The 24,100-nt window shown below is 49.4% G+C and overlaps 3 protein-coding genes and 1 long non-coding RNA gene across 6 annotated transcripts in view; 2 read left to right on the forward strand and 2 right to left on the reverse strand.

Annotated features, from left to right (window-relative positions):
* The window catches only part of LOC134173318 (calnexin-like), a 39,342-nt gene extending 31,476 nt beyond the window's left edge, over positions 1 to 7,866 (reverse strand). Inside the window, exon 1 of the mRNA XM_062637192.1 lies at positions 7,703 to 7,866. The gene's annotated coding sequence lies outside the window, so the exon portion shown is untranslated. The remainder of the gene's footprint in view (positions 1 to 7,702) is intronic.
* Positions 177 to 14,947, forward strand: LOC134173319 (leukotriene C4 synthase-like). Of its 2 annotated transcripts, none has more exons than XM_062637195.1 (6): positions 177 to 544; positions 3,131 to 3,300; positions 4,096 to 4,195; positions 5,192 to 5,262; positions 5,489 to 5,570; positions 14,326 to 14,947. In XM_062637195.1, exons 2-6 carry the CDS (start codon positions 3,243 to 3,245, stop codon positions 14,384 to 14,386), a joined length of 372 nt encoding a protein of 123 aa, XP_062493179.1. In that variant the 5' UTR covers positions 177 to 544; positions 3,131 to 3,242; the 3' UTR covers positions 14,387 to 14,947. The 2 variants fall into 2 exon arrangements, with proteins under 2 accessions (XP_062493179.1, XP_062493178.1); XM_062637194.1 differs by lacking the exon at positions 14,326 to 14,947 and adding an exon at positions 5,936 to 6,741 and having other exon boundaries at positions 181 to 544.
* A 1,703-nt stretch (positions 14,948 to 16,650) lies between these two features.
* Positions 16,651 to 17,707, forward strand: LOC134173321 (uncharacterized). The gene is made up of 2 exons (XR_009968202.1): positions 16,651 to 17,103; positions 17,617 to 17,707. It is a non-coding gene; the product is annotated as an uncharacterized LOC134173321 (long non-coding RNA).
* Positions 17,708 to 17,931: 224 nt separating this feature from the next.
* LOC134173320 (deoxycytidine kinase 2) lies at positions 17,932 to 23,446 on the reverse strand. 2 transcript variants are annotated; one of them, XM_062637197.1, is made up of 7 exons: positions 23,161 to 23,446; positions 22,377 to 22,492; positions 21,949 to 22,142; positions 21,534 to 21,681; positions 21,177 to 21,292; positions 19,631 to 19,730; positions 17,932 to 18,145 (listed from the first exon to the last, which is right to left on the reverse strand). In XM_062637197.1, exons 1-7 carry the CDS (start codon positions 23,258 to 23,260, stop codon positions 18,122 to 18,124), a joined length of 798 nt encoding a protein of 265 aa, XP_062493181.1. In that variant the 5' UTR covers positions 23,261 to 23,446; the 3' UTR covers positions 17,932 to 18,121. The 2 variants fall into 2 exon arrangements, with proteins under 2 accessions (XP_062493181.1, XP_062493180.1); XM_062637196.1 differs by lacking the exon at positions 23,161 to 23,446 and having other exon boundaries at positions 22,377 to 22,947.
* Positions 23,447 to 24,100: the final 654 nt, after the last annotated feature.

The following is a 24,100-nucleotide window of genomic DNA, read 5'->3' on the forward strand; positions in this document are numbered from 1 at the left end:
AATCCTCTGCAGATGACCTCACTTCCTGGGAACAGCCACAGGTGGCCAACTGCATCTTTGTAAGGGACCAAATCGTGTGTTGGCCATGGTTTTAGTCTGTCCTTCCTTTTAAAGCTGCAAAATCCAAGAATTCCAGGAAAATTTCAACATAAGTCTGAGTTAACACATACCTCCACATGGATGGGAGGTCCAGGAAGATACGTCACTACCTCCAGTGTCCCAGCCTGAGTGAGCATGAGTTGAACAGACTGAGGCACTTTCGGCTGAGCTCCCTTTCATTCTCCTCTTGAACTAGAAAAACTCTTTTCTCTCTGTGTGGCTTTTAATTATTTTGAATGAAAACCTCTCTCTTTTTTGCTGTGTGGCTGTTAAGAGACCAAACTGTTCTTGCAAGAGTGCCACGGGCACGGGCTTGGACGTGCTAAGGCTGCAAAAGAGTTTGAAGAGAAAGGAAGCACAAGCACCAACTAGATCAGAAAATACTTCTGTACTTTTACAATGCAGTTGGAAGGATGAGGCACCCTCCACGCTGCACAGCTGAAGGGTAAGTTGCTCAGCTGCAAAATGTTCCCTTTTCCACTAACTTGGCCTGTTGTACCCTCAGGAAATACATTTGTATGGGGATGTCACTGCATATAACAGTGCTGGACTCAGTGCTGCTGCCTTCTCGTTGTCCTGCTGCTCCTGGGGGGTAATAGGCACTGCAAACTCTGGACTCCTCCAGAGTCCTCCAGATGTCTTCTTCCTTTTGTGTTGCTTATTTTTCTTCCCAAGTTTATTTTTAAGCCCTATCAGTGCTGCAGCTCAGCTCACTGTGTGGCCCTACAGTGGTAATTTAGGAGGCAAAAAGGATTAATAGCTGCAGGAAGAGGGGCAGAAGCAACCATGGGCACAGAGAAATGCCTCTAGCAATGAATCAGTGGGAGCTGTGAGGAGTTTGGACTGTACCATGTCCAGCTGCTCTGTGATGCAGGGCCATGTTTACACCATGTAACCTGGAGAGCAAAGTACATGCTGGGGAGTGGGAGTGGGACAGTGTTTTGTTAGCTCCTGCTCAGCAAATCCATCCCGAGGGATGTGGCAGCCATTCAAGCCGAGCCTCCTGCAAGCAAGTCTCCCTTTGTCTGTTGACCAGAGTTTTCTGTCTGATCAACAGTGTGATCTGAGTCACTGCTTGGCTGTGTAGTCATTAGGTTGCATGGAAGGTGGCTGAGGCTGGGGGGAGTGAGGGGGACCATGTCTGCTGGCCGGACCCTGCCGTGGCATCCCCTACACAGGGATGGTGGTGGACACTGTGGTCTGCAGGATGCTGAGTCCATCCACTGGTGATAGTCCCATCATTGAAGGGCATTTGGAGCTGGGAGGAGGCTACTTGTGTCTGCTCCTTGCAAAAACAGCATGAGAACAGAAAATAAGGCAAGTTGTGATGGTGACAAATAGGGACAAGAAAAATGTTTTGCACTTCGGGAGGTAAAGACAGCTTGAAAAATTATGCTTATGGGGGAGGAAGAAGGAGGGGAGAGACATCTGTGCTTGTGTACTCATTCATGTTTCTACTAGCCTTTATTATATTTAGACTATGCTAGATGATACTAGAAGTACTTTGCATCTAATGATGATCTGGGGAGCAGGAATGCTCTGTGGCAGCCTTTAAAGCTCTCATGGCCAGGTTTCCTTACACATATTTGACACTTTCGACGCAGGTTACACTGCACTGTCATCTGATGCAGGTGTAAGCCCAGATCCTTTTTGTTCAGTTGTTTTGCTTAATGTTTTCTTTTGCTAGCAAGCTGTAATCAGACAGGAGCAGAGGGAAATCAAATGTCATTAAACACTGTGAGACCTCTGCCCTTTCTGAGCTGACTCAGCTGAAGGCTGAGTCCTTCATTTCTTTAACAGCTGAATGGGAGAAAAAGAAACACAATGTCCCTTGTATTTCTAAAGAGTCACTGGAATGAAAAAGAATCCATTCTGAGATGAAAGAATTAATCTTAGAGCTGGTGCTTGAAAAATGGTAGTGTCTGTGTTTGATATCTGGAGAAATACTAAGTTGGGACATTGCTATAGCCTCCTCAAGTGCCTTTATCCCTTAGAGAGAGGCAGAAAACCAGAACCAGCCTATTGCTTCTCAGAAAGTCTATCAAGGACATCAGGCATACAATGTAATTTCTGTAAACTGCTTTAATCTGATCTCATTTTCTATAATAGTGATGTTTAACGATCACTTTGTCTTAACCCGCTTTCCTTCCTCCCTGTCTGAAGGGAAAATTCTTTGAATGAAAGGAGAGGAATGAAACAAAGCCAACAGCCCCAGCAGCTCGCAGCCAGGCCAGCTTTGTGCTGTTAAGCAGGAATTAGCCAAGTACGTCTCCCCTGACATGTGTGTGTCTCTCTTTTTGCTATATCCTGCTGCATTCTGCAGGGTTTTACCCACAAAGAACTCTCTCTGGTGTTGACAATAGGAGTTAATTTGTCTGAGGATTGATCAGAAGCCTTAAATGCCCAGCTCCCAGCCTTGCCAGTAGAAGGGACGACTCTAACACCCTCTTGGTGTCTGACATTTTTTGACCCATCCCCAAGTAAACTATCACCAGGCACAACAGATCTATACCTTGTATACGTCATGACATCCTGTCGTACCATTGCAGAGGAGTTTTCACTTGGGCTTTATTCAATGCTGTCTCAGAGTCTGAGATGTATTCAGTGTCTAACGTGTGCTTCCCAGCTCGGTACACACAGTGGTGTGGTCTGAGAAGCTGCCTGTCCTGGTGCTGAAGTGGTACAGGACAGCCCAAGTGAGGCTGCTGTTTCTCATGCAACATCAGCAGGACGGATGTGCCTTGGCCTTTGTTAGAGACAGTTTTAAACCAGATGCCTCAGGGGGGTGGATTGCTATGCTGTTGAGATATGTCCCCCCATTCAATTCTCAGTTCCCCTCTTACCTCTCACATGTTCACCCTCTGTTGGCTCTCCCACTTCCTTGTAACTCACTCCTTGAAAAGGGAGGATGGGAACGGAAATAACTCCATTAGGCTGGTCCCTGCCCATTTACATTTCCTCGAGGCATATGCTAATGAATAAGCCAGACTCCTCCTGGGTACATGTACAAACCTTCCCTGTTCCATTACAGCAAACCTATGCTGCCAGCTACTACTGCCGACTGCTGCATCAGCAAGGCTTAAACTTGCTCAGAGGAGATTCTGATCAAGAAATCAGATTTTCTAGGGTCTGGAAGAGTCAATATGTTGGATCAGATTCATCTGCTGGCTGCTGTGACAGTCCTGGGAGTCCTGGAGCAAGGTAGGGACATCAGATGCACATGACCAAATACTTCTTGAGTCAGTCTACTGTACCTCCACTGATTTCCTTTCACTCACATATGTAAGTTCTGCTGCTGCACTGGCACTTCCCTGGTTTTCAGATAGTGGACCGATATCTTGTGTGGGTTTTGAGAAGTATACAACAAAACAAGTGCCTGTGAACCCCTTCTCTGAACTGACCTTGCTAGATCTTCTCCTCTGCAAACACGCAGATTTTCTCTCTTTGAAAAATGGGTTAACAGCAGTTCCTGAGGTTTTTCAACATTCAGAGAGTACTGCAGTGTGGGAAGGCAGAAGAACGGGCAGTGGTGGGTCACACAGAACATCTCCCAGCCGTGGCTTCACACTGCATGACAATTTAGTTCAGTGTCTGGGTGGTTTATCTGTGGCGTCAGTCCCCTCCTTCTTCAGCTATCAAGACTTGGAAGGGGAAAACATTAAAGATTGAAAAAAACCTAAAATTGGCAGTAACAAAGTATGTCTGAACTGTGTAACCTTTTCTATAGGTAATAGATGGCCTGTTGATTACACAAGAGAGAAAGCAGATATCGGCGGGTGGTACATGAATGCATACTCCTCGCTTCACTGTTGTTCTGGGACATTCCTTTTCCTTGTCTGAAACATATCTGGGATTTTCATCCAGCTTTCTCTGATATGCAGAGGTGCAGGGTTAGGAGGAGACCATGATCTTTTGCCCCCACCTCTGGTAGTCTCCTTGCCCCACCATGCCCAGCCAGAGGACTGACCACTGATACTTTTCTCTCTTTCACTGCAGCCTACTTCTTCCTCCAGGTGATCTATGCTAGGAGGGCATTTGGCATTTCTCCTCCAAAGATCTCAGGCCCACCTGAATTTGAGAGGATCTTTCGAGCACAGTAAGAAACTCCTCTTACAAGATGCTTGTCAGATCTTACATCTAATGGCACTGCCCTCCCCCGCTTCGCTGTTCATCTCTCAGGACTGTAATTCTTAAATTACCTCTCTTGGGGTTAAGTTAATGGGCTTAAGAGTACCAGGACTCTCCTGATGTGAGTGCTAAACACATCAGCCACTGCTGATAGAAATCACACGGGAATCTGCTGCAGAGTGAAGGGCTGCTAAAGACAGAGTTGTCGGTGCCTGAGACTTAGGCTGGTTAACGCCAAGCAGCATCAAAGCCTCAAGAAGCTTCAGCCCTGCCCTGAACCTTGCTCACTGGCAATGACAAGCACCCAGAGAGATCTCAGCTGGGGCTGGGACTGGGACAGACATGATCCAGCATCTCTGCTGTGACTTCTGTGCTAGGGCTGCAGTGGGAAGAGAAGCAGAGAGAGAGGAAGCTTCCACTCCTGCTGTAGCTGAGCACTGAAAGCAAAGCAACCAGGCAATAGGAGTAGGATGCCTTCAGCCATCCCCTTCTCTGCTCCTTTGCCAGCTTGGAGTCAACCTCCTTCAGCATCTCCTGTCCATACTACTTTGTCTTTGGGGGGATGGGGCATGGCCTACAGCAAACTGCTCTCTTCTGCATAAAGCCCAAGCTGCTCTGGCCTTATCTGCTTAAGACGTACTTCACCCTGTGTCTGCAGCCTGCTGGAGCATACCTTCCTTGTGGCTTTGGGGCTGCAGCACTTGGGAAGGGGCAGCAGGGGTGGTTCATAGAGCCCTTCTGTGCACAGACTGACCTGGGCATCTTTGACTTAATTTCTTGTGCCCTGGAGACCCAGTTTCTTCCACAGTTTAATTCATGTGAATAAAAGTGGAATGGGAGCTGTGCAGAAAGATGGCAATATCAGTTCTAGAAGCAAGAGCCTCCAGCATCTGGAAACTGCTGGGGGAAGCAAAACCAGATCTTCCTCCTTTCCCTTGTTTATGACCTTCCTCTTTCCTGCCAGGGTGAACTCCTCTGAGTATTTTCCCATTTTCCTGGCACTTCTGTGGCAGGCTGGACTCTTCTTCCATCAAGGTGAGAATAGCCCATTACCTGGTTTGTCACTGGATCTGTCCCCCTGAGCACAGCCCCAGTCCTCAGGTCCTGCTCACCTTCCAAACAAATTAGGCAGTAATCCTGTCCCTGATGGGGTGGTGGAGCCAGAGGAAACAAAGCCTATATTCCTTCACTTTGGGGTACCTGCTCAAAGCAGCTCTAAAAAGCCTTTGGAGATGGTCACTGTGAATTCTCTCAACTGCAGGTCTGGCTGCAGCCTTGGGGCTGGTCTATCTCTATGCCCGCTACCGCTACTTCATGGGATACAAGGCATCATCCTCAGAAAGGTGAGCACCTCTGGCAGCCTGGAGTACGTGATAACCGCTGGGGTTTGCATTTGGGAGCATAATGTGCTTCAGAGAAGCTCCAGATTCCTCCTGGCTGCTCTGGTGTCCCTGCATGACTCAGCCTTGCCAAGCTCTCCCTGGGGCATAACATGGGCATGGGTACAGGGCTGGGGCCAGAAACACAGACATGGGGCAAGGATGGAGCTGCCCTGAGCCCTTGCGGGTATGTGTGTGCTCTTTTGGGGTGGGAGCAGGGCACAGGACACCATGCAGGAGGCAGGGAACAGCCAGGGGCTGCCTTTCCACCCCATTCTGGAGTGACAGCAGTGATGTTTGGCCTCAACAGGCTCTCTCTCTCCTACCAGGCTTGCCCCGATATACTTTGGCACCGGAGTTCTTTGGATTCTCGTTGCAGCATCAGCCCTGGGTATCCTGCATTTCTTCCTCTCTCACTACATAGGGCTGAACATCTTCCACCTTCTCAAAGTATGACTCACTGCTCTGTTCCTCATCAGTGTCCTTGCCTTCGAGTCCTGCTCCCTCCTGCCCACAGTTACAGACTGCCTGCAACCAACACAGTCCCCAGTGACAAATCCACCCTCACCTGAGTTTTTAACACCTCCCTCCTCGCTGCCAAGCACCAGCATGAACGGCTGAGCTCTTCAGGAGGTATTTTTCCCCTGTGGCACTCTAGGTGTCAAGTGCTCCATATCTGGCAGCTCCATCATGCCTGATGCGGAAACAACAGTGCTCCAAAACAGGGGGAACTGTAGGAAAACCAGACACATAAAGGCAAACTCATCTCAGCTTGAGCTTCCAGTGAGTTACCCTATGGAACTGCCATGTGTTCCCCTTCCTCCAGAGGCTCTGCCTCCAGCCCAGGCACCAAACATGCGTTCATTCCAGTTTACCAAGTCCCACACCTAAGAAAGGCATTTGTTTGCAACCAGATGTGGGTTGAGGCGTAACAAAAGAGGTGAGGGATAAACAGGAGCAGCCACCAACATGTTGTGCAAAAGTCTGTTAGTGCCCTTATAATGGTTATTAGCCACTGTCCATGGGCTATGCTGTAAATCAGAGTGCACAAACTCCTAACCACTACTGCATGTGCTACTTTGAATACTGCTGAGCAATAACATGCACAAATAAAAAGGCACTGAGCTTGCTGTGCTGGGTGTCTCTTGGTAGGTCTGCAGTTAACATAGGAGAAAAACATGAACGTTTGAATGCAAGGCGGCTGCCTCAGTTTCCCTGCTGTGCAGTGCAACACAGCCTGCAACCCCACATCCTGTGGGAGGAGAGTTCTGAGTAGAGAGAAGCTGATTTTCAGAGGATCTGAGGTCTGAGACTGGCATCTTTGCTGCTCAGCACTAAACAGTGGTCCCGACCGGGTGTTTTTCCCAGTGCTCAGGTCCCACTCTGGGCTTCCTGAGGCAGGAAGGGATGGATTTTCATGGAGCCCTGCATTCACAACACCGATGCTTTTGGCCATCAGTCTACTCATGTCAGCAGCACAGCTCAGAAAACACCAGCAGTGCTCTGTGCCATCGTCATGGGGGGGGGGCCACACCAAACCCAGAGAGCAAAAATAACTGCATTAACGTGCTGCCAGTCTAACCACTTTTCAAAGCCCGCCATCCTCCCTTCCCAGCAGTGGGCATATCTAGACTATAAGAACAAAAGGCGTATTTCTCTTGGAAGAAGTGCTTAATTTTTTACATTGTTTCATTTCCTACCCTGCATTTTAAATTGCCTTAGCCAGCAAAGCCCCCAGTCCATTTCCCTTTCAGGCTCTCCTGCGTTGGAGCTGTGCTGCTGCGTTGAAGTTGGCAAACACTGCAGGGAAAGGCTTAAATCCATACAAAAATAACTGTAAACCAGTTGTCTCTGCAAAGTTTTCAGTGCAGCAGGGCCCCATCCTCACAGGAACGCCCGGGTGTCACCACAAGATAAACAAGGACATCTGGCATCTTTGATAATACACTTAGGAAAAGGCTGAACATTGTTTAACCCTGGCTGTGCTTTAGCAAGGCCAGGGAGGGACAGACATGCCACCTGCCCCCAGTGAGGTTTTTCTTAGCCTTTACATTAACACATCCCACCATCTCCTGAAGTCAATTCTCAGTCCTCACCTTTTTACCAGCATAACCAGTCACCTCCCAGAGGGTCAGTACAGGAGGACCAGCCCCAGCTGACGGTGCAGATCCTGACTCTGTTTCAAACCTCTGATGTCTCAGGTTAGTCCAAGCGGGTGCTGAAGGGTTCCGTAGACACAACCTCCATCTCCTACTCTGCAACCTGTAGTGTCGGCCTGTAGTCTCTTCCCACCTCGGCCCAGCTTCTGTGTGTGACAGGGCTGCAGAATGATTCAGAGGAGGGAAGTTAATGATTCAGCAGGAGGCTGTAGCAAGCTGGCTTCTCCCCTTGGATGCACAGAGGACCATTAACAATCCTGTCGCAGCACAGCCAAGCTCTGGCCTTGACTGTCACTGGTTCTGCTACAGAAAAACCTCCCGGCACACCATCCCCTTCAGACAATTGTCAGAGGAGTCGTTTCAGGTGCCTCTAGCAGAAGGAAAGCTTCTCCTCTCCACCCAGGGACGCTGTCATTACTCTGCTACTTCATAACTGTAATGCAAGGAAATCACCTTGCCCAGGGCCGTGGCTCAGCAATGCAGGCAGGATTTACCCGGTTCAAAATGCCACCACACAGCACAGTGCCCCAGCACTGTATGAGCCCTCTTTGCCCACTTACACCTCCTGCGGTGATGCTGAGGGGCCAGGTTTGGTCTGGCAGGGGGTGTGCGGGGGGGGGGAACGGACGGGACAGACGACGACGACAACATGGGGCCTGCCCCTGCCACCCCAGCGGGAGGTGGCTCCGGGGCCACCATCGAGCTGGTGTGAAGGCCCAGAGGCTGTCCCCTCGGTGCCTGGGGCTGCCCCATGGAGCCACCTCAGCTTCCCCATCCCAGGACCGTGCCCTGGGTGAAGGATATTTCTCTGGTGAGACCCCACCTGGAGCACTACGTCCGGCTCTGCAGTCCTCAGGGCAGGAGAAGACATGGACCTGTTAGAGAGGGTCCAGAGGAGGGCCTATAAAATGCTCCAAGGGCTGGAGCACTTTTCCTATGAGGAACGGGTGGGAGCTGGGGTTGTTCAGCCTGGAGAAGACTCAGGGGAGACCTTATTGTGGCCTTTCAGTACTTAAAAGGGGCCTGTAAGAAAGATGCGGAAAGACTTTTTAGCAGGGTCCGTTGCAACAGGACAAGGGGAGATGGCTTTAAACTAAAACAAGGGAGATTCAGGCTGGACTTTATAATTTTTTATAATAAGTGTGGTAAAATACTGGCACAGATTCCCCGGAGAGGTGGTAGATGCCTCATTCCTGAAGACATCCAAGCCCAGGCTGGACGTGGTACTGAGCAACCAGATGTAGTTGAAGACGCCGTGCTCATTGCAGGGGGTTGGACTGGATGAGCTCTGAAGGTCACTTCCAACCCAAACCGTTCTGTATGATTTTATCCTGCTCCAGTGAGCTGAGGGGGAGCCGGCTTTGGCGGGAACCGGCTGAGGGGGCCAAGCTGCCATGGCGGCGAGGATGAGACCCGGCTGCGGCGCCCACAGCTTGAGGCGGAAGAGAAACCGCGTCCTCTGTCCCCGGCGTCCCCAGGCCCTTCCGCGGCCCCGGCCGGAAGCGCTGCCCGCCCCGGGCTCCGGCCGCCGCCGCTCGGGAGAGGGCGCTGGTGCGACGCGGCCGCCGGGCACGGGGTGTCTGAGGCGCGCCGGGGTCGGCGCCGCTTCCGCCGGTGGCTGCACCCCGAGAGGAGGCTGGGGCGCCCCTGGGTGCACCCCGAGCCAGGCCCGGCGCAGCTCTCACACAGGGCACGGCCGTGGCGGCACTCGGGCACAAACCTGCTCCAGGTTCTGTTTGTGCTGGGCCGGGCCCTCGTGTCAAGGTTATTGGGGTGGGGGAGCCTTGGAGCCTCCCAGAAATCTCCTGGAGACGGCTTACAACAGACATTAAGAGCCCCCATGCAGGAGCTTTATGGATTCCCGGGCTCCTTCCTGCTTCCTCCCCTTACAGCTGCCAGATCAGTGTCAGGAAAAGGGAGGAAAAGGTTCGGCGTCTGATAACTTGGAAGCAAATCCACTGTGATACTGCGGCAGCCTCCCCGGCAGGCAGGGGGGAGGCCAGCGGAGCGCAAGGGAAACCTGCAGAACCAGCGAGAACGGTTTTATCGGGAGAAACGCAGATGTTGAACTTGTAAACAAGCTCCAGCCCTATGGGGCTTGTTCCCACGCGGCAGAGTGAGAGTGCAAATGCAGAGCTCTCTTTGGAGCAGCTGCCATCCACCGGCACACGTGTTCCCGTTTCTGCCTTCGCAGGAACCTAACTGGGTTCCTTTTGGTACCGCAGCACTGAAGTTTGTTGCTTATTTTTATCTTGAACACTTCAAGGGCACCCACATGTAGTTCGTACCCATCATGTGATGGCCTGTGCAGGTACTCACAGAGACAGGGCTGGTGTGCAGAGAGCGATGGGGTTACATGTGGACACCAGCACTGTGCCTTGGGGCTGGGGTAAAACCACACCTGAGCCCAAGGAAGAGCACCCTGGTCCCTCCAGAGCACAGCTTGGTGGGATGGATGGAGCACATCCTTGAATTTCCCCGGGAAGCAGCACCGCTTTCCTTGTGGATGTGTTTGGGAGGGAAGCTCCTGTGGGGCTGGGAGATGAGGGTGCAGCTGGTGGCCCTGGCTTTGTGGGGCATGTCACCCAGGTTTCCATAGCACCAGCATCCATAACACAAGGCCAAGGGGAGAGAAAGAAGTAGGTCAGACAGGGCTAACAATACCCAGACGTGTCTATCTACAACTCAGCCTGATCCAGGAAAGGGAGTGAAACCGAGGAGAAAGGGAGAGGGAAGGGAGGAAAAAAAACAGGAAAACACAAAGTGTCCATAGTTCAGCAATGTATTTCTTTGCCTCAGGAAAATAAGGACCTTTTAAAGCCACCGTTGTGTATCAGTCCTGAGAGACTAGCACCCACCTCCTGCCCATCTGACAACAGGCTACAAGGGAATTCAGATGCTAATTTGGAGCCAGACTTCTCAATGGGTCTTTATTTCTGCAGCAGCTCCAGGATCAGAGCTCTGGGGAGCCAGCCGGCTGGCGCTGTGAGGATGCTAAAGACCAGTACTGTGGGACACTTTACTTTCCCCTTGCCATTCCTCATCCTGATTTTGTTACCCCTTGTCTTAATTTTACTTGTTTACATTCAGATGACTTCAAGGGCAAGGAAAAAGAAAGGTAGGCTGGAGTTGTGTAACAGAAATAACCACGCTAGTGACCCATTTTATGTGCTGAGTCTTCAGAGGCCTTGCTGTCAACATCACAGCATTTTAGTGCTTGTCTGCTTGCAATATGGTCATTTTGAACTATATATCCATCAATGCCGACGCTGAGAAGGGCATTATAGGCAGGAAGATCCAAAACCCTCTTGATCTGAGTATACATGTGGACACACAGATCCGTTGGGTGTGCAACAGAGCAGGAGCAGAGATAGGATTGCTTTGTTGAGTGGAATTGAGGGTGTAGGTGCAAGAGCACAGCCCTCACTGAAGAGACTGCAGTGGGCTGAGGTGAAGAGTGTGACTGTGGCTGACCTGTGTTATACCTGTGTTTTGAGAGCACTTTTGTTTGGTTTGAATGCCACAGTGTTGCAGCAGAGATGAAGCCATGGATGGACTGCAGAGTGCTTAAGACAAGTCTGTGAGTGCAGGCCCCTTGCCCTTTACATTAGCACAGGTCACGGCCCTATGCAGTAAAAGTCATTCTTGGGTTAGATAGTAGGGTAAAATCCAAACAAAACCAAAACTATCTGCCACTTTGTATGTGGGGTCAAGACAGGGAGGCCAGGAAAATCCACAGTTTGCTTTATCTTCATCAGTTTTATACCTCCCAGCAATTATTTCTTGTAAGAGAGCACTAAGAATTTACCCTTTTCCTGGTAAGAGCAGAGCCACAATGTGGGCAGGGCTTAATGTGCTCTTTCCTGAAGGCACTCCCTCCAATGGAAAACTTGCATATTTTCTGTGGTAGCTTAGGAAAGAGCTTGCCCAGCTCCAGCCCTCACTGATGCTGTGCCTGACTGTGCTCAGGGATTTCCAGAGTCTAAGAGCTAAAGGTAAAATAGGTAGGAAGAGCAAAAGTAGGGTCAGCAGTTGAAGACTCGGAGCACTCAAATAGGATCTGTGCCTAAGCATATGCCTCAGCTTTGACATTGTAGGACTTGACAAGAGAAAGCTGGGTGACCCCAAACAGCTACAACAATGTTACCTGCAAGGGGTGGAAGTTGGGATCATCATGTCAGCAAGGACAAAAACAGTGAGCTGCTGTGGTCACTGCTCCTGAGCCTGCCCTTGGTGAGTGGCTAAAATAGGCACCGTTTCACAAACACAGGTGACTCAGAATAACAAGAGCTCAGGCACTGTGTTACCTGCTTTGCCACAGATATCACAGCAGCTCTCCCAAGTCTGGACTCAGTCACCCCACTGTGAAGTATTCACAGCTTTACAGCTCATTCTCCTTCTGAGAGGACATAAGGAAATGCAGACAAGGCTTATTGCAAGGGATGCAAATGAACACTTGGCCACCTCTCTCCTGGTGGGTACAGGGCTGAACTGCCAAAGAGCTGAAAACCTTCTGCCTGAGTAAAGAAACCTTCTCTGAGAGCAGCCTGATGAGCTCAGTACAGCACTGCACAGCCAGATGGCTTCTGGATCAGAGCTGACTCATGCCCACCTAGCTCAGAGTCAGCCGAAACATGCAGATACCTAAAATGAGCTGGTAGAAGACACTTCTACCGATGTAACTGCATTCACAGCAAGGCAGCTAGCTCTGTTGGTAAAAAGCAAAGGCATTCTGCCAACTGCCATGATGATAATGTTGCAGAACCAGAACAGTAAGAGGCCTGAGTTACCTTAATGAGCAGAAAAGCATCAGACAGGGGAAATCCCAGTGGAGCCCTGTGACCACCAAGGGAGCTGAAGAGAGGCAATCTTCCGTTATAATAGTGACAGCGATGGTGAGCATATGCTGTGGATAAGCTGGTGGTATAAGAGAAGGGTGATAGAGTCAAACAGTACAACAGCGGTCTCAGAGAGAAAGAGGGACTTGGGTATCTGCTTTTTCACTAGAGCAGTGTCCGTCAACCTCTCCGACTGGCTTCCACACTGGCTTGGTTCCTAATGAACTACAGCTTAGGAAATGTGGGAAATACAAGCTCTGCCTAGTCATTGCTGCAGACCGCCATTTTTGGAGTAATGAATAAAGAGACAAAAAAGTGAAAATGAAGAAATAAAGGTGAAGTGTCACCAAAAGAACTCTTAAATTACCCAAAGCAAAAGTAAGAGGGAGGGTGCATTATCAAAGCTGGGAATTTGCAGCATAGAAGATGACGAAGGTGGCCCTGTTACCTAATATGGTAGAACACACATTATACATATTTAGTAGCTGTTTAGCTTGTATTTGTTGCACCATCACACCTAGAGGCTGTTTCTAGAGCCATGGGGAGTGACAGAAAGGTTATGATTGAATTCAAGGGCTTTTGACTGGGAGTCACATTCACAGAGAAACTTAGAAACCATTGGTAGTGTAAGACTTCCCTGCATTCCCTGTTTTCAGATGTCAGATGATAAAGCAAGTCAGCTGCTAGCTGTATTTGTTGAGTTAATCAGGTTTGCAGATTACCTGCAAGACCCTGAATTATGCTTATATGCAAACGTGAGAAACATGTAACACGCAGCTGATGAGATGAGATATGAAGGATGAAGCTTATGACAGAAGCAGAGGAACAAATGGATAACATCTACTTAGGAAAGAGAGAAAGGGAAGGCGCAGAAAGCGATGGGGTCAGGGTGATGGATAATGAGTTCTGTCATCTTTTCAGAGCAAGTATTTAAACTCTGGTCACTGTTCTCTTCTCCCTGAAATGGCAAATGCTGACCCGTAAGAGAATTTTTAGTAATTATTTTTTTGCATTGCAATAATGTCTCAAAAACCTACTCAGAAATCAGCATCTGCATAATTTCCAGAGACCCAAAGCGTCTTCGTACAATTAGATGCCTGTAAAACCCTTTAACCAGAGCTGTAGATACTGTGATTTTCTTGCCCTCCAGAAAAGGAACTTAAGCAAGCAAACAAATAGAGATTTATGACTGGTATCAAAGAGAAATGTCCTGAGCAGGGAGGAGAGCAGGCTTCAAGGAACAGCTTTACTTCAGTCCAGCTTAACACTATACATGTTTTTCTGTGTTCAGCTGTGACAGTTATTTTTCTCCTTCCTAGAGGCTGGTGCAGTGCTGTGTTTTGGCTTTAGTCTGAGAACAATGCTGATAACACACCAATGGCTTAGTTGTTGCTAGGTAACATTTACTCTGATGAAGGGCTTTTCAGTCTCATGCTCTGCCAGTGAGGAGGGGCATAAGAAGCGGGGAAGAAGCAGAGACAGGACACCTGACCCAAACTTAGTTTTATATTCTCTCCCCTCATTATTTTCCTTATCATTATTATTATTAGTAGTAGTTTTGTATTATACTTTCATTATTGTTCTTATCTCAACCCATGGGGTTTACATTCTTTTCATTCTCCTCCCCATCCTGCCTGGAGGCGAGTGGCTGAGTGGTGCTGAGTTACCAGCTGGGCTTAAACCACAACACATCTGTACTCAGCTTTACATATTTCTCTGCAGGGTGGACTGGTGCTCATCCTCTCCTGATGCAGGTCTCTGCTCCCAGCCCCAGTCACCATGAAGTCTGAGGGAACTGGGGATGTTGCACAAGGCCTGTGTGACTGTGGCAGATTATTTCTCCAGCAGATTTCTACCCAGGAAGGCTCCGCTCTGCACGTTTTTTACCAGATGGACCACACAAAACCCAGCAAGCTGAGCTTGGCTTAGGTTACAGCTGTCCCCAGGGCTGAACAAGGTGAAATTTATCTTCTGGGAATGCAAGTGGGAACATGAGGGCAGCTCCTGTCCCCAGCAGCCTCCATGGCAGGTGTTCTTCTCCCCTTCACAGGAACAGGCCAGTGAAATTCTGAAGTAGAACAAAGCACTTTCAGAGAAAAAAAAAAGTACTTGAAGCTGCAGCGTGAGTTGCTGACAGACATGCTGACAGACACACCACAGCTCAGCTGTGTCTGCTGGAGAGGAAGGTAGACGTGTCAGGTTGGCACCATAAAACAAAAAAGCCAGGTAAACTAAAGATGCCGGAGTCCTAGAAGAAATCATGGAAGCAAGACCTGGAAGTTTACATGTGTAAATTACACAGTAATTTCCTTGCTCAAGAAACCTAATAAAATCCTGCATTAGACGCTTCCAGCAACATTTTTATCCTCTATCTCACACTTTGCAAGTGTTCACATACCACATGTGACTGCCTTTACTTGCAAAAACACTAACCAGAGATGGCCTCTCAGGAGAAGGGCTGATGCTGTTAACAGTAACTCCACTTGAATTGCTAATTATTTTCATCTTTCAAGCACTGCCTATATGTTGGCTAATAATAAGTCTTCTGGTAACTATTTCTGTCTTTGTTTGCTTCTGTTCACAGGCACATTCTTCTCCAAGACATGGCTGTACCCAACATCCTGTTGCTGTGCTGAGTTTCAGAGCAGGCAGGTATTTTGCCTACACTTAGTAGCAATTACGTACTTGCAAAGAAGTCATATGATCTTTCCTCTAACACTGGAAGAATATGCCTGCAGCAGAACTTCATGCCAGTGTAAGCACAGGATGATTTTCATTTCCTGAGAGGCCTCTAAAAAGAAAATTTATGTCAGAATGCTGTTTGACCACAACATATGGTTGAGAAAGTACTGGGCAAACCAGGCTTTATTTAGATAAGAAAAATAAGAACATTAGATAGCAAGAAACCAGCCAGTACAGCCGACTTCAAAGCCATGAATCACGTGGATCTTCGTGCGTAAACAACAGAGAACCCATTTTCCATCATTATTCAAATGCAGTAATGGGGACTAAAAAGACCAATCAGACTAATAAAATGACCCAGAGTAGATATACCTCGGTGTATGATTACTAATATACATTAGAAGAAAACAAAAATTATAATTAACTGTTGGAAATGCAAAGGCTTCAACAGGGATTAGCAAAGGGATTTGCTTTACACAAACCACTCAGAAACGAAGCTGTGAACAGACCCCACACCTCCGCAGTCCGAAGGTCACCACTTATCTGTTCCATCGCACTGGCTCTCTTACAGTTTTTCTCTAGTTGTTTTAGCTAATGATTCTTTGTGGCAACATTTTGAAGAGGGGATTGGTCTGGTTAGGCTCAGGGTGAGTGGACTGCAGGGTGCACCGGCCATTCGAACCACCCTGCCCGGTGATTCCCAGGCGGAGATCCTGCAAATAAACCTGCCCGAGCCCGAATAAACCCACAGACAGCCGCTTTGGGTCAAGGTTTAGCAGGTTTTCGCCCGCTGCGGTTCGCATCCTCACTGTCAGCACTGCGGGGGACTCCGAGGCAGCCCCTTCCCAAGGGCCTCCCGCAGGCCGCCTTCCTTCCCCCGCCGCCTCCGGGGCTGGCAGTGACCCTACACCCCAGCGGAGCGGCCCGAGGATCAGGGCAGAGCCTCTCGGGAGGGGGCCCGAGCCCCGCCGTGCCCGTGCGTGTCCACTCCCCCCGGCTCCCCCGGCGCGGCGGGAGGCGGAGCCCGGCCCACCTGACGGCGGCGGGCGTTGCTGCAGTGCGCGGAGCCGCCGATCCCCGCTGGTCGCCGGAGCGCCGGGGCCGCAGCCTGCCGTGAGCCGGGAGCTGGTGAGGGGCGGGGGGTGGTGGTGGTGGGGAGCGATCGGCGCGGCGGGGCAGGCGGGAGGGACAAAGCCGCCGCCATGTTTGCGGTTTGGGTAGCGAAACACCCGAAGGCGGGTCCCCGAGCAGAGGGGTCGCGCCTGTCCCGCCGGACCGGGCCGCGGGCACCGGGGTTACCGAGGGACACTGGGGGAGGCCGTGTCGCCAATCCCCGCCGCAGCCGTTACGAGACACCCCCCGGGGCGGCCGCTCCCCCCCCCTCCCTTTCCCTTACGCATCGCCCTCTGCGCGCAAGAGCGCCGGACGTGACTGGCTGGTTCAATTTGTCACGCTGCCATTGGCTGCCAGGGGCAGGGGCGGGCGCTGCGTGACGTCAGCGCGCCGCGCAGCGCGCCCGCTGGCTATTTATAGGCTCGGAGGGGCCGGTGCGCAGGAGCGAGCAGGCGGGTTGGGCCGGGGGAAGGCCGCGGGTTCATCGTGCCGCATCCCCGTGAGCGCAGGGAAGAAGCAGCCGAAACGCCTCGATCCGGGCTCGCTGGAGCGTCCCTTCGGCGGCCGCTGAGCTTTTGTTTCCGTTTGCGCAGCTCCCGAGCGCCCCCACCGAGCTTTGTCTTCTCGCGGCCCCTGTGGGGAAAGGCGCGGCCAAGATGGACCCCTGTCACACTGAGGAGACCGAGGGCGAGATCCCCGGCTTGGGTAAGGCCCGGCTGGGGGGGAGGTGGGGTGGGGGGGTGGCTGTGGCGAGGGGAAAGCGGAAGGTGGGGCGGATGGGGGTGGGGCGGCCGGTTCCATCCGATCCGGGGCCCCGGCGCCGTCGAGCCCCTCCTTGGCGCCTGCTGGCGGCGGGGGGAGGCCGCGCACAGCGCCACCGGCGCGACCCTGGCGGGAGGTGGGGGATAAGGGGGGAGGTTCGGCCTAGTCTGGCCCGGCCGCGTGCGCCCAACCGTTCCCCTCCCCCCGCCGCGTGCGTCGTGGCGGCCGCGGAGCTCGGCGGGGCCTTGGGGCGGCGGCTGCGCTCGGGCGGGGGAGGGGAGGGCGGTTGCGGGGTCGTTGTCCCGCTGCCGCCTCCGGTGCAAGCGCCGGCGGGTCCTTCCCCGCCTGCTCCCTGCTGTCACGGGGCGGGGAGTGAGAGGAAAATGGAGGGGGGGAAATTTGTTTATTCGGGGGGTGGTGGTAAACGAGAGATGTGTGAACTGCAGCTCGTTACAGGTGTAACCCTTGCGACTACAGTAGCGTCCATCACTAAGTAGTGCAAGTGCTGTGAAAAGAGCCCTTCAATAAAGCAGAAGTTGAAAGTAAAGCTTTGTGGACGCCATAACAGTCTCGTCTTAAAATGGTGAACTATGCCAGTTATTGCAAAACAACTCTGCCTCAGTGCCTCTTGCCTGTGTGCTGCTGTGTCAGCCGCTGGCAACAGCTTAACTCCTCTGTTATTGAAGCCAGTTTTCAGTCGGTATTAATTTATTATAAACAGCAAAGAGTAGACATAAAATATATTATCAAAGCATTCCATATTTGTTTAACTAGACAGAAAATTATGTCAAAACCTGCACAGGTAAGACTAGCAAAAATCCCAACCAAACCATCCTTTGCATTTCGATCTTGCCTTAAAATAAGCTATACATGTGATGCATTCAGTTTAAATCAACATGCTGATTGATAAGTGTAACTCTTAACCTTCAAGAACTTGACATTCAAATTAATTTTCATCATCCTAAGAAGTCAGGAAAGACTTGACCTGTGAAAACAGAAAGCAGATATATTTGCTGCATTAGAAAAGTCACTAGGCTTTTCCCAATTTGTTCTTAGCAAACAAATGGTCTGCAACAGTCCCTAGTGCTGTTCTGCCTCTCTCTGTGTAATTCATGATGTGAAATGTTTTTCAGTATAGCATGTGACAGCCTGAGATTTGTCTAGGTAGAATTGACTTTAATTATTCTAAAATAACAGGTACGTCTGAAAGGCAGGTTCCGGAATGCTTTATGGAATGTTACCTCATTAAAGAAAAATGAGTTTTACTTCATTAGGTAGTTCTTGCCTATGAAGAGAGGGATTGTCTGAAAACTAAACCAACTACCTGGCAGAACTTTAAGCATGGTACAGTACCCCTGCCCCAAACTGAGAGTGGAGCTGACCTTTCATATACTGCATGTGAGGGGAGTAAGCATGTAATGAGTGTATGTAGTCTGGCTCATAATTGTAAGCTGTTAGTTGGTAGTGTCCATGAGGATATAATGTAACAACAAATACCTCCACAACTGGATCTTGTGCTCCCCTTTCCAGTTTATATAGAAATACTTAATTGGAGGAATTAGGCTTGACTTGAAGGAGTCATTCTTCAGTAATCTCAAATGGATGACACACAACAAGATGGAGAAAATGGTTTGTACAGTTTGGGAGTAAGGTACTTCTGTCCATCTTACAAGAACAGTCTTGTTGGGGCAGTGGTAAAGAAAAGGTAATGTGTCCCGGGATAATAACTAATATTGCAGCTCTCCTTGGAAGACTGGAGATGAGCCCCATGCCTTTAAATATTGGGAGGCTGGGGTTTGATCTGGTGTGGTCTAGGTACTACACAGCACATGCCTCTAGCAGGAGCACTCCTTTAGGCACTTAGTTCCTAAGTCTTACCTAACAAACACCATTTTGAGTCAAGTGATGTAATTATTATCACCTTGTTCCCTCAAATGGCTGTTGACCCTCCCTCCCAGCTCTTCTTAGAAATGTCACTTAAGGCATTGAGAAGTATGTAAAAGGTTTAGTTATCTGTGTGAGTCAGATGTATTGCGCTCAGTCCAGGAAGACCATAGATCCTTTGAGTCAGCTCTAAGCTGACTGCAGGATTCTCTGAGGACATCATGGCTGACAGAACTTGGACAGTATCATTCTGTGAACTACTTAATGAACAGTGTGGCAGCACAGACTTGGCAGGGGGTAGTCTGACTAAGCCAGCTGCTGTGTACTTGCATCCCTTGCAACTGCTCCTCTTTTAAAAACAATTTTCCCTTGAGTTGTTTTAATGCCACCTCCTTATCCTCACAATTCCTCATGAAGAAAAGCGAAAAGCCTTTTCTGCAGCCATGTAACTTTCTAAGCCTGTGAAGGAGACTGACCATACTAGCCCCAGACAAGCACTTCATGCAATTCAAAAATGTAATTTGATAACCTGAAGCTACTACTGCAGATGAAAAGCAGATAGGAGGAAACATTATTTAATGCTCACCTTATCGATCAGGTACTCCTGTTTAATCTTGTCATTCTTAAAATCTTCATTAACATCCAAAACTAGAATGGGAATCTCCTTAAGGTTCTCAAAGTCAACTCTGTTAAATGAGAAACGTAATGCTAGTAAATGGTATAAAGCAGTGTGTATAAAGCAATCTAGCTCTTTGGTTGCTTTCCAAGTCATCCTAAGGGTGCAGCATTACTCAGATTACCACATGTACTGGATCCCAGGACTTAAGTATAAGCCTGTCCTTAATTGCTCTTATACAACCCAGTCAGCATTGTATTACTCTAACTAATGTAGTTCATAAATCTGGCCTTTTAATATCTATTTTTATTGTACAAGTAGGGTAGAAGAGATGGTTTAAGCTTTTTACCTTAACTTCATTTGCTCCATTCTTTTTGCTATGGAATCAATTATCAGCATTATGATTTTGGGAAGAGCATTTTAAAAGCTAATATTGCCCTGTGTTTCTCCCAGTCTAGTTAACTAACTCCTAATCCATTTACTAAGATGCAGTTTTAAAGTTTCCTTTTGTGGGGAGGACCTCTTAAACAAGTTCTAAGACTGGTATTTAAAATGGCTGGGAGATAAGACTATTCTGGCTACAAGCAGATGGGAGCAGTAGTTGTGCAACTGGATGGTTGTTCCCTTAAAGCAGTAGTTACTCTCTCTTTGTAGGTGTGAAAAGCATTTCTAAAATGCAGTATGTGTGCAGAACCACCATTCTATTGTAACTTGTGTTTTACAGACTTAAATGTTCCTGAAAAATGTAGGAAATGCTTGCTCATGAGCTTGAAATGAATATACAAGGTAAATGGTCCCAGAATTCCACAATATGCAGTGCCTTCTTGTCTCTTAAGCGTCTGGGTCGTCCTACATTAAGCTTAGGAAAGTAGATGTGACTGATAACATTTCCTGGAATTGTTATGCTTCCCATTCAGTAGAGCATTCCAGGCTTCTCAAGGGAGAAGTATAATCTGCTTCCTATTTCGAGAGGCCTGGGCTGGGGAAACTAGTAAGAGTAAGGCAGCTGGGGTGGGAAAGTATATTGAGATGACTTAGTTGCTGATTGTCTTGCTTAGTGCCTGCCAAAAGCCTTTCTGCTCATTGTTTATTTTGAAGCTAGGATTAATATTTAACCCTTGTTGAAATATACTCTAGTTGAAAGCTAGCTGGGACCTTGCCCTCCCTTACATTGGAATGAGAACCTGCTAAGTGGGTAACTTAGGTGAACAGTGACTGAACACCCCTTCAGCTCTGTTCTATTCCTGTGTACTTCCAGTTAACAAAAAGCATATCCTTGCTGGAGTTGAAGCTAATGCTTAACTAGGCTTTAAAGCAGATGAAGTTCCATCTCTTGGCAATTTTTACTTTCTTGCCAAGATAACTTTCCCTCTGCATGGAACCTAGAACCAGTATCTCTGTGGCAAAAAACCTGGAATGGGTCTAAATTTAGTTTTATCCCTAATCAGCTTCAGCACAAAACAGGTAAGAGCCTTGCCTGTAAATTGAAACTTGCCTATAGAAAATGGATTCATACCTCATAGTCCTTTCATGAAGCCAGGTTTCATGTTTATAGTGGAGGTTTTCCAAATACTCAAGTTCAATTCCTTGCTCCTCCTCTCTTCCTCTCAATTGTAGCCTTTCCATGCATTTCTGGGGGGAGGAAAAAAGTGTAAGACCAAATACTAATCGTGTTAAAAATTAAATCAACTGAACAGATTAAATGGTCCTTAAATTGGAAAGAGTAATGTTAGATGTTACAATTGATTTAAATGCTTGGCTGAACATAAGTTACATCTAAAATTAGTTTTGGTTGCCTTTTAAAAAGTTATTTTAACTTGAGCCACTTCAGCTAAACATCTAGTTCTTATTATTTCATCTTTAGTGAACCTACCTCAGGTGTGGTTCTTAGGTAGATCATGCCATCCAGTTCTATATCTGATTCAAACTGATTCAAAAGCCATGAGTGCCAGTCCTGATAAATAGCCCACTCTGTTTCATTAATGTTTCCAGACTCAAACAGGTTAGAAGCAAATACGTATCTGCAAAGAAGGACATTAGTCTCAGGCCAGGAATGACCAAAGGGAACTACTAAAATTGACTGAATCAGAATAGTGATACTTAAATGCATGCAGCTGCCTACTCTGTCATTCATGAAGTACTCTGAGTCCCATCCACCTCCCACTGTTGAATCAAACCTGCTCCTTGCAGATTATAGTTTAATATTGAGTGTTTTCCCAGCTCCAGATCTTTGTCATAAAGACCTGGAGCTGTTAATATAAACCCTTGTGCATTGTGAGAGTAATTACCTGTCACTGTACACAGATCTCTCAAAGAACTGCACTGGGTGTTCTGCTTCCTGAAGTTTGGCTGAGACAGGTTTTAACTGTGCTCTCACTCGGCTCAGGCAGGCATAAGTCTGGAATGTGTAAGCCCATCGTGTGGGTTTGTCGTAGAGCATTTGGAGTAGATTCCCTCCACTCTTCTGAGATGTTGAAAGTTCCTGGGGGACAAGAGAAAATTTAATACCAACATATTTACAGGATTTTATTCTTTTGCCTTGAGTAGGGGTTATTTGGAATTGGATTCAGTAGTATCTTCCTTTACAGTCTGTCTGGCCAGTTGGTGTATGATAGTGGGGATGACTGGATAGCTAAATTCTGGTATGGCTCCCTGGCTGTTCACTGCAGTGTGTGATCCATCTCTCTGCCCAAGCTCCCCAGAGCAGCACACCTACCTCATGCTCCTCTTCAGCTGTCTGGATGTTGCACCACTTGGCAATGGGTTCAGGGATGATCTCCCACTCATCACTGTGGTTCTCTAGTAGCTTGACAAACGTTGACTTCCCTGCAGCTGCAGAAGATGGGAAAAGCTCACTGGGGGTGCAGGTTAGACTGGTGTTAGACGGGCAGTCGTGAGGTTTGTGAAGGAGGCCGCAGGTAATGCGGCCATGGTGTTTCTGGTGTGGAGCTGCACGGCGCCCGGGGCAGGGGAGGGGATGTTTGATTTGCCTGCACCGTGCTGCGGGTGCACGTTCCGAGAAAACGGCTGTAATCGCCGTCGCCAGGAGGCCGCAGCGGGGCCAGGCAGCCGATAAAGGCCATGGTGGGGCCTTGCGCCGCCATCTTAGGAGCCGGGGCGGGGCTCGGTGCGCGCCATCGCCGAGCAGCGGCGGGAGAACGGCTCCGCGCATGCGCGGCGCGTGTGGCGCAGTACTGAGGTGGGGCGCCGCGCTCGGTCCCCGGGGGGGCCTTTGTGTGCCCGGAGGTTACCGCCTCGGAGCACACCCAACGGCCGTTAACGCCAGCGCTTCCCTCTCGCTGGAACGGACGCTCCCGTACCCCGGCCATGGCGCCGGGAGCCGGTCTCGGATCAACAGGACCCCCCCGCCTTCCTGTATAGGTGGGTGGAATAGGGCCCACAGCGCCTCCGCCACTGCCCACGCCACCTCAGGGTGGCCCGTCCTGCGGTCCCAACGGCCACAAGCGCTGGTTCTTCCCCCTCCCCGTCTCTGTGCTCACCGATGTTACCCTCGATAGAAATCTTCTTGAGGCGCTTCTGGAAGCTGGAGTCGAGGGAGCCGGTGGTGCTGTGGCAGTGTCGCTTGGCCGGGGTGGACATAGCTGCACCAGGCGGGAGCACTCAGCGTTCCCGGCTGTTCCAGCCCACTTTAAGTCTCCCGCCAACTGGTGGGCGGGATGGCCCCCTCCCGCTACCACTCCCCGGGAAGAGGCGGAGGCGTTCTCTGCCCCTTCCGCCGCCGTTCCCGCCCGGCCGCCTCTTCAGAGCTTCTGCTGCCTTCAGGGCTTTTAAAACTGGCGTTAGCGAGTGAAATCAAGCAGAGCTGCTCTGTTGAGGAAGTTACGATAGAGAGAGGTCCCACTTAGTGATTTCATTTGCATTAACGAGTTCTCTGTTTGATTTAGAGGCAAACTTGAGAATGCCCCTCCCTCACCCTCTTCCAAAAAGTCTCCAGCTCTGGGGGGGAGGTAGTTGTTGCTGACCTGTATTAATATATTTAACATTTTGCATAGTTACACAAGAAGTGAGGCCATGTGGTTTAGCTTAGGGCTGTTTATCAGTTTTGGTATCGATGGGGAAGGGAGCTCAGCCAGCGCAGTGCAGGGTTAGATGCCACACTGGGCAGCTTTGCTTCATGCCTCCAAAATCCCCGTGTCGGTATGGGCATGCCTGATCTCGAGTCTGTTAAGCTCCTGGCACAGATGGATTCTCCATTACCCGTATGGACAGGCTGAAGCTGTGTCTTCTTCCTAGGGTAAAAAAAAAAAAAAGAGGATTTTTAGAAGAGGTTTAAGCTGAGGTTGCACTGCTGCAGTTATTTCTGTACCTTCATGTTGTGTGTATGATAATGAGGTTCAGGGTGAAACCTAGCTAGGTCTGGTGTGTCTGGAGGAGATGGGAGGGAGTTATATTTTCCTTTCTCTTATGATAATTGTGACC

The sequence above is a fragment of the Pezoporus occidentalis genome, unplaced genomic scaffold (assembly GCF_034315485.1).
Source record: "Pezoporus occidentalis ecotype Australia unplaced genomic scaffold, CSIRO_AGI_Poc_V1 ctg508, whole genome shotgun sequence".
NCBI lineage: Eukaryota > Metazoa > Chordata > Aves > Psittaciformes > Psittacidae > Pezoporus > Pezoporus occidentalis.

What these genes read in the sequence shown, in the direction of transcription:
- LOC134173319 (XM_062637194.1), top strand. Translation starts at nt 3,243, where the DNA reads ATGTTGGATCAGATTCATCTGCTGGCTGCTGTGACAGTCCTGGGAGTC. An exon ending in GAGAGGATCTTTCGAGCACA is followed by an intron (nt 4,196 to 5,191) that starts GTAAGAAACTCC and finishes CTTTCCTGCCAG; the next exon opens with GGTGAACTCCTCTGAGTATT. An exon ending in TGGACTCTTCTTCCATCAAG is followed by an intron (nt 5,263 to 5,488) that starts GTGAGAATAGCC and finishes TCTCAACTGCAG; the next exon opens with GTCTGGCTGCAGCCTTGGGG.
- LOC134173320 (XM_062637196.1), bottom strand. Translation starts at nt 22,832, where the DNA reads ATGCGCGGAGCCGTTCTCCCGCCGCTGCTCGGCGATGGCGCGCACCGA. An exon ending in AGATCTGTGTACAGTGACAG is followed by an intron (nt 21,682 to 21,948) that starts GTAATTACTCTC and finishes CCTTCTTTGCAG; the next exon opens with ATACGTATTTGCTTCTAACC. An exon ending in ACCTAAGAACCACACCTGAG is followed by an intron (nt 21,293 to 21,533) that starts GTAGGTTCACTA and finishes TCCTCCCCCCAG; the next exon opens with AAATGCATGGAAAGGCTACA.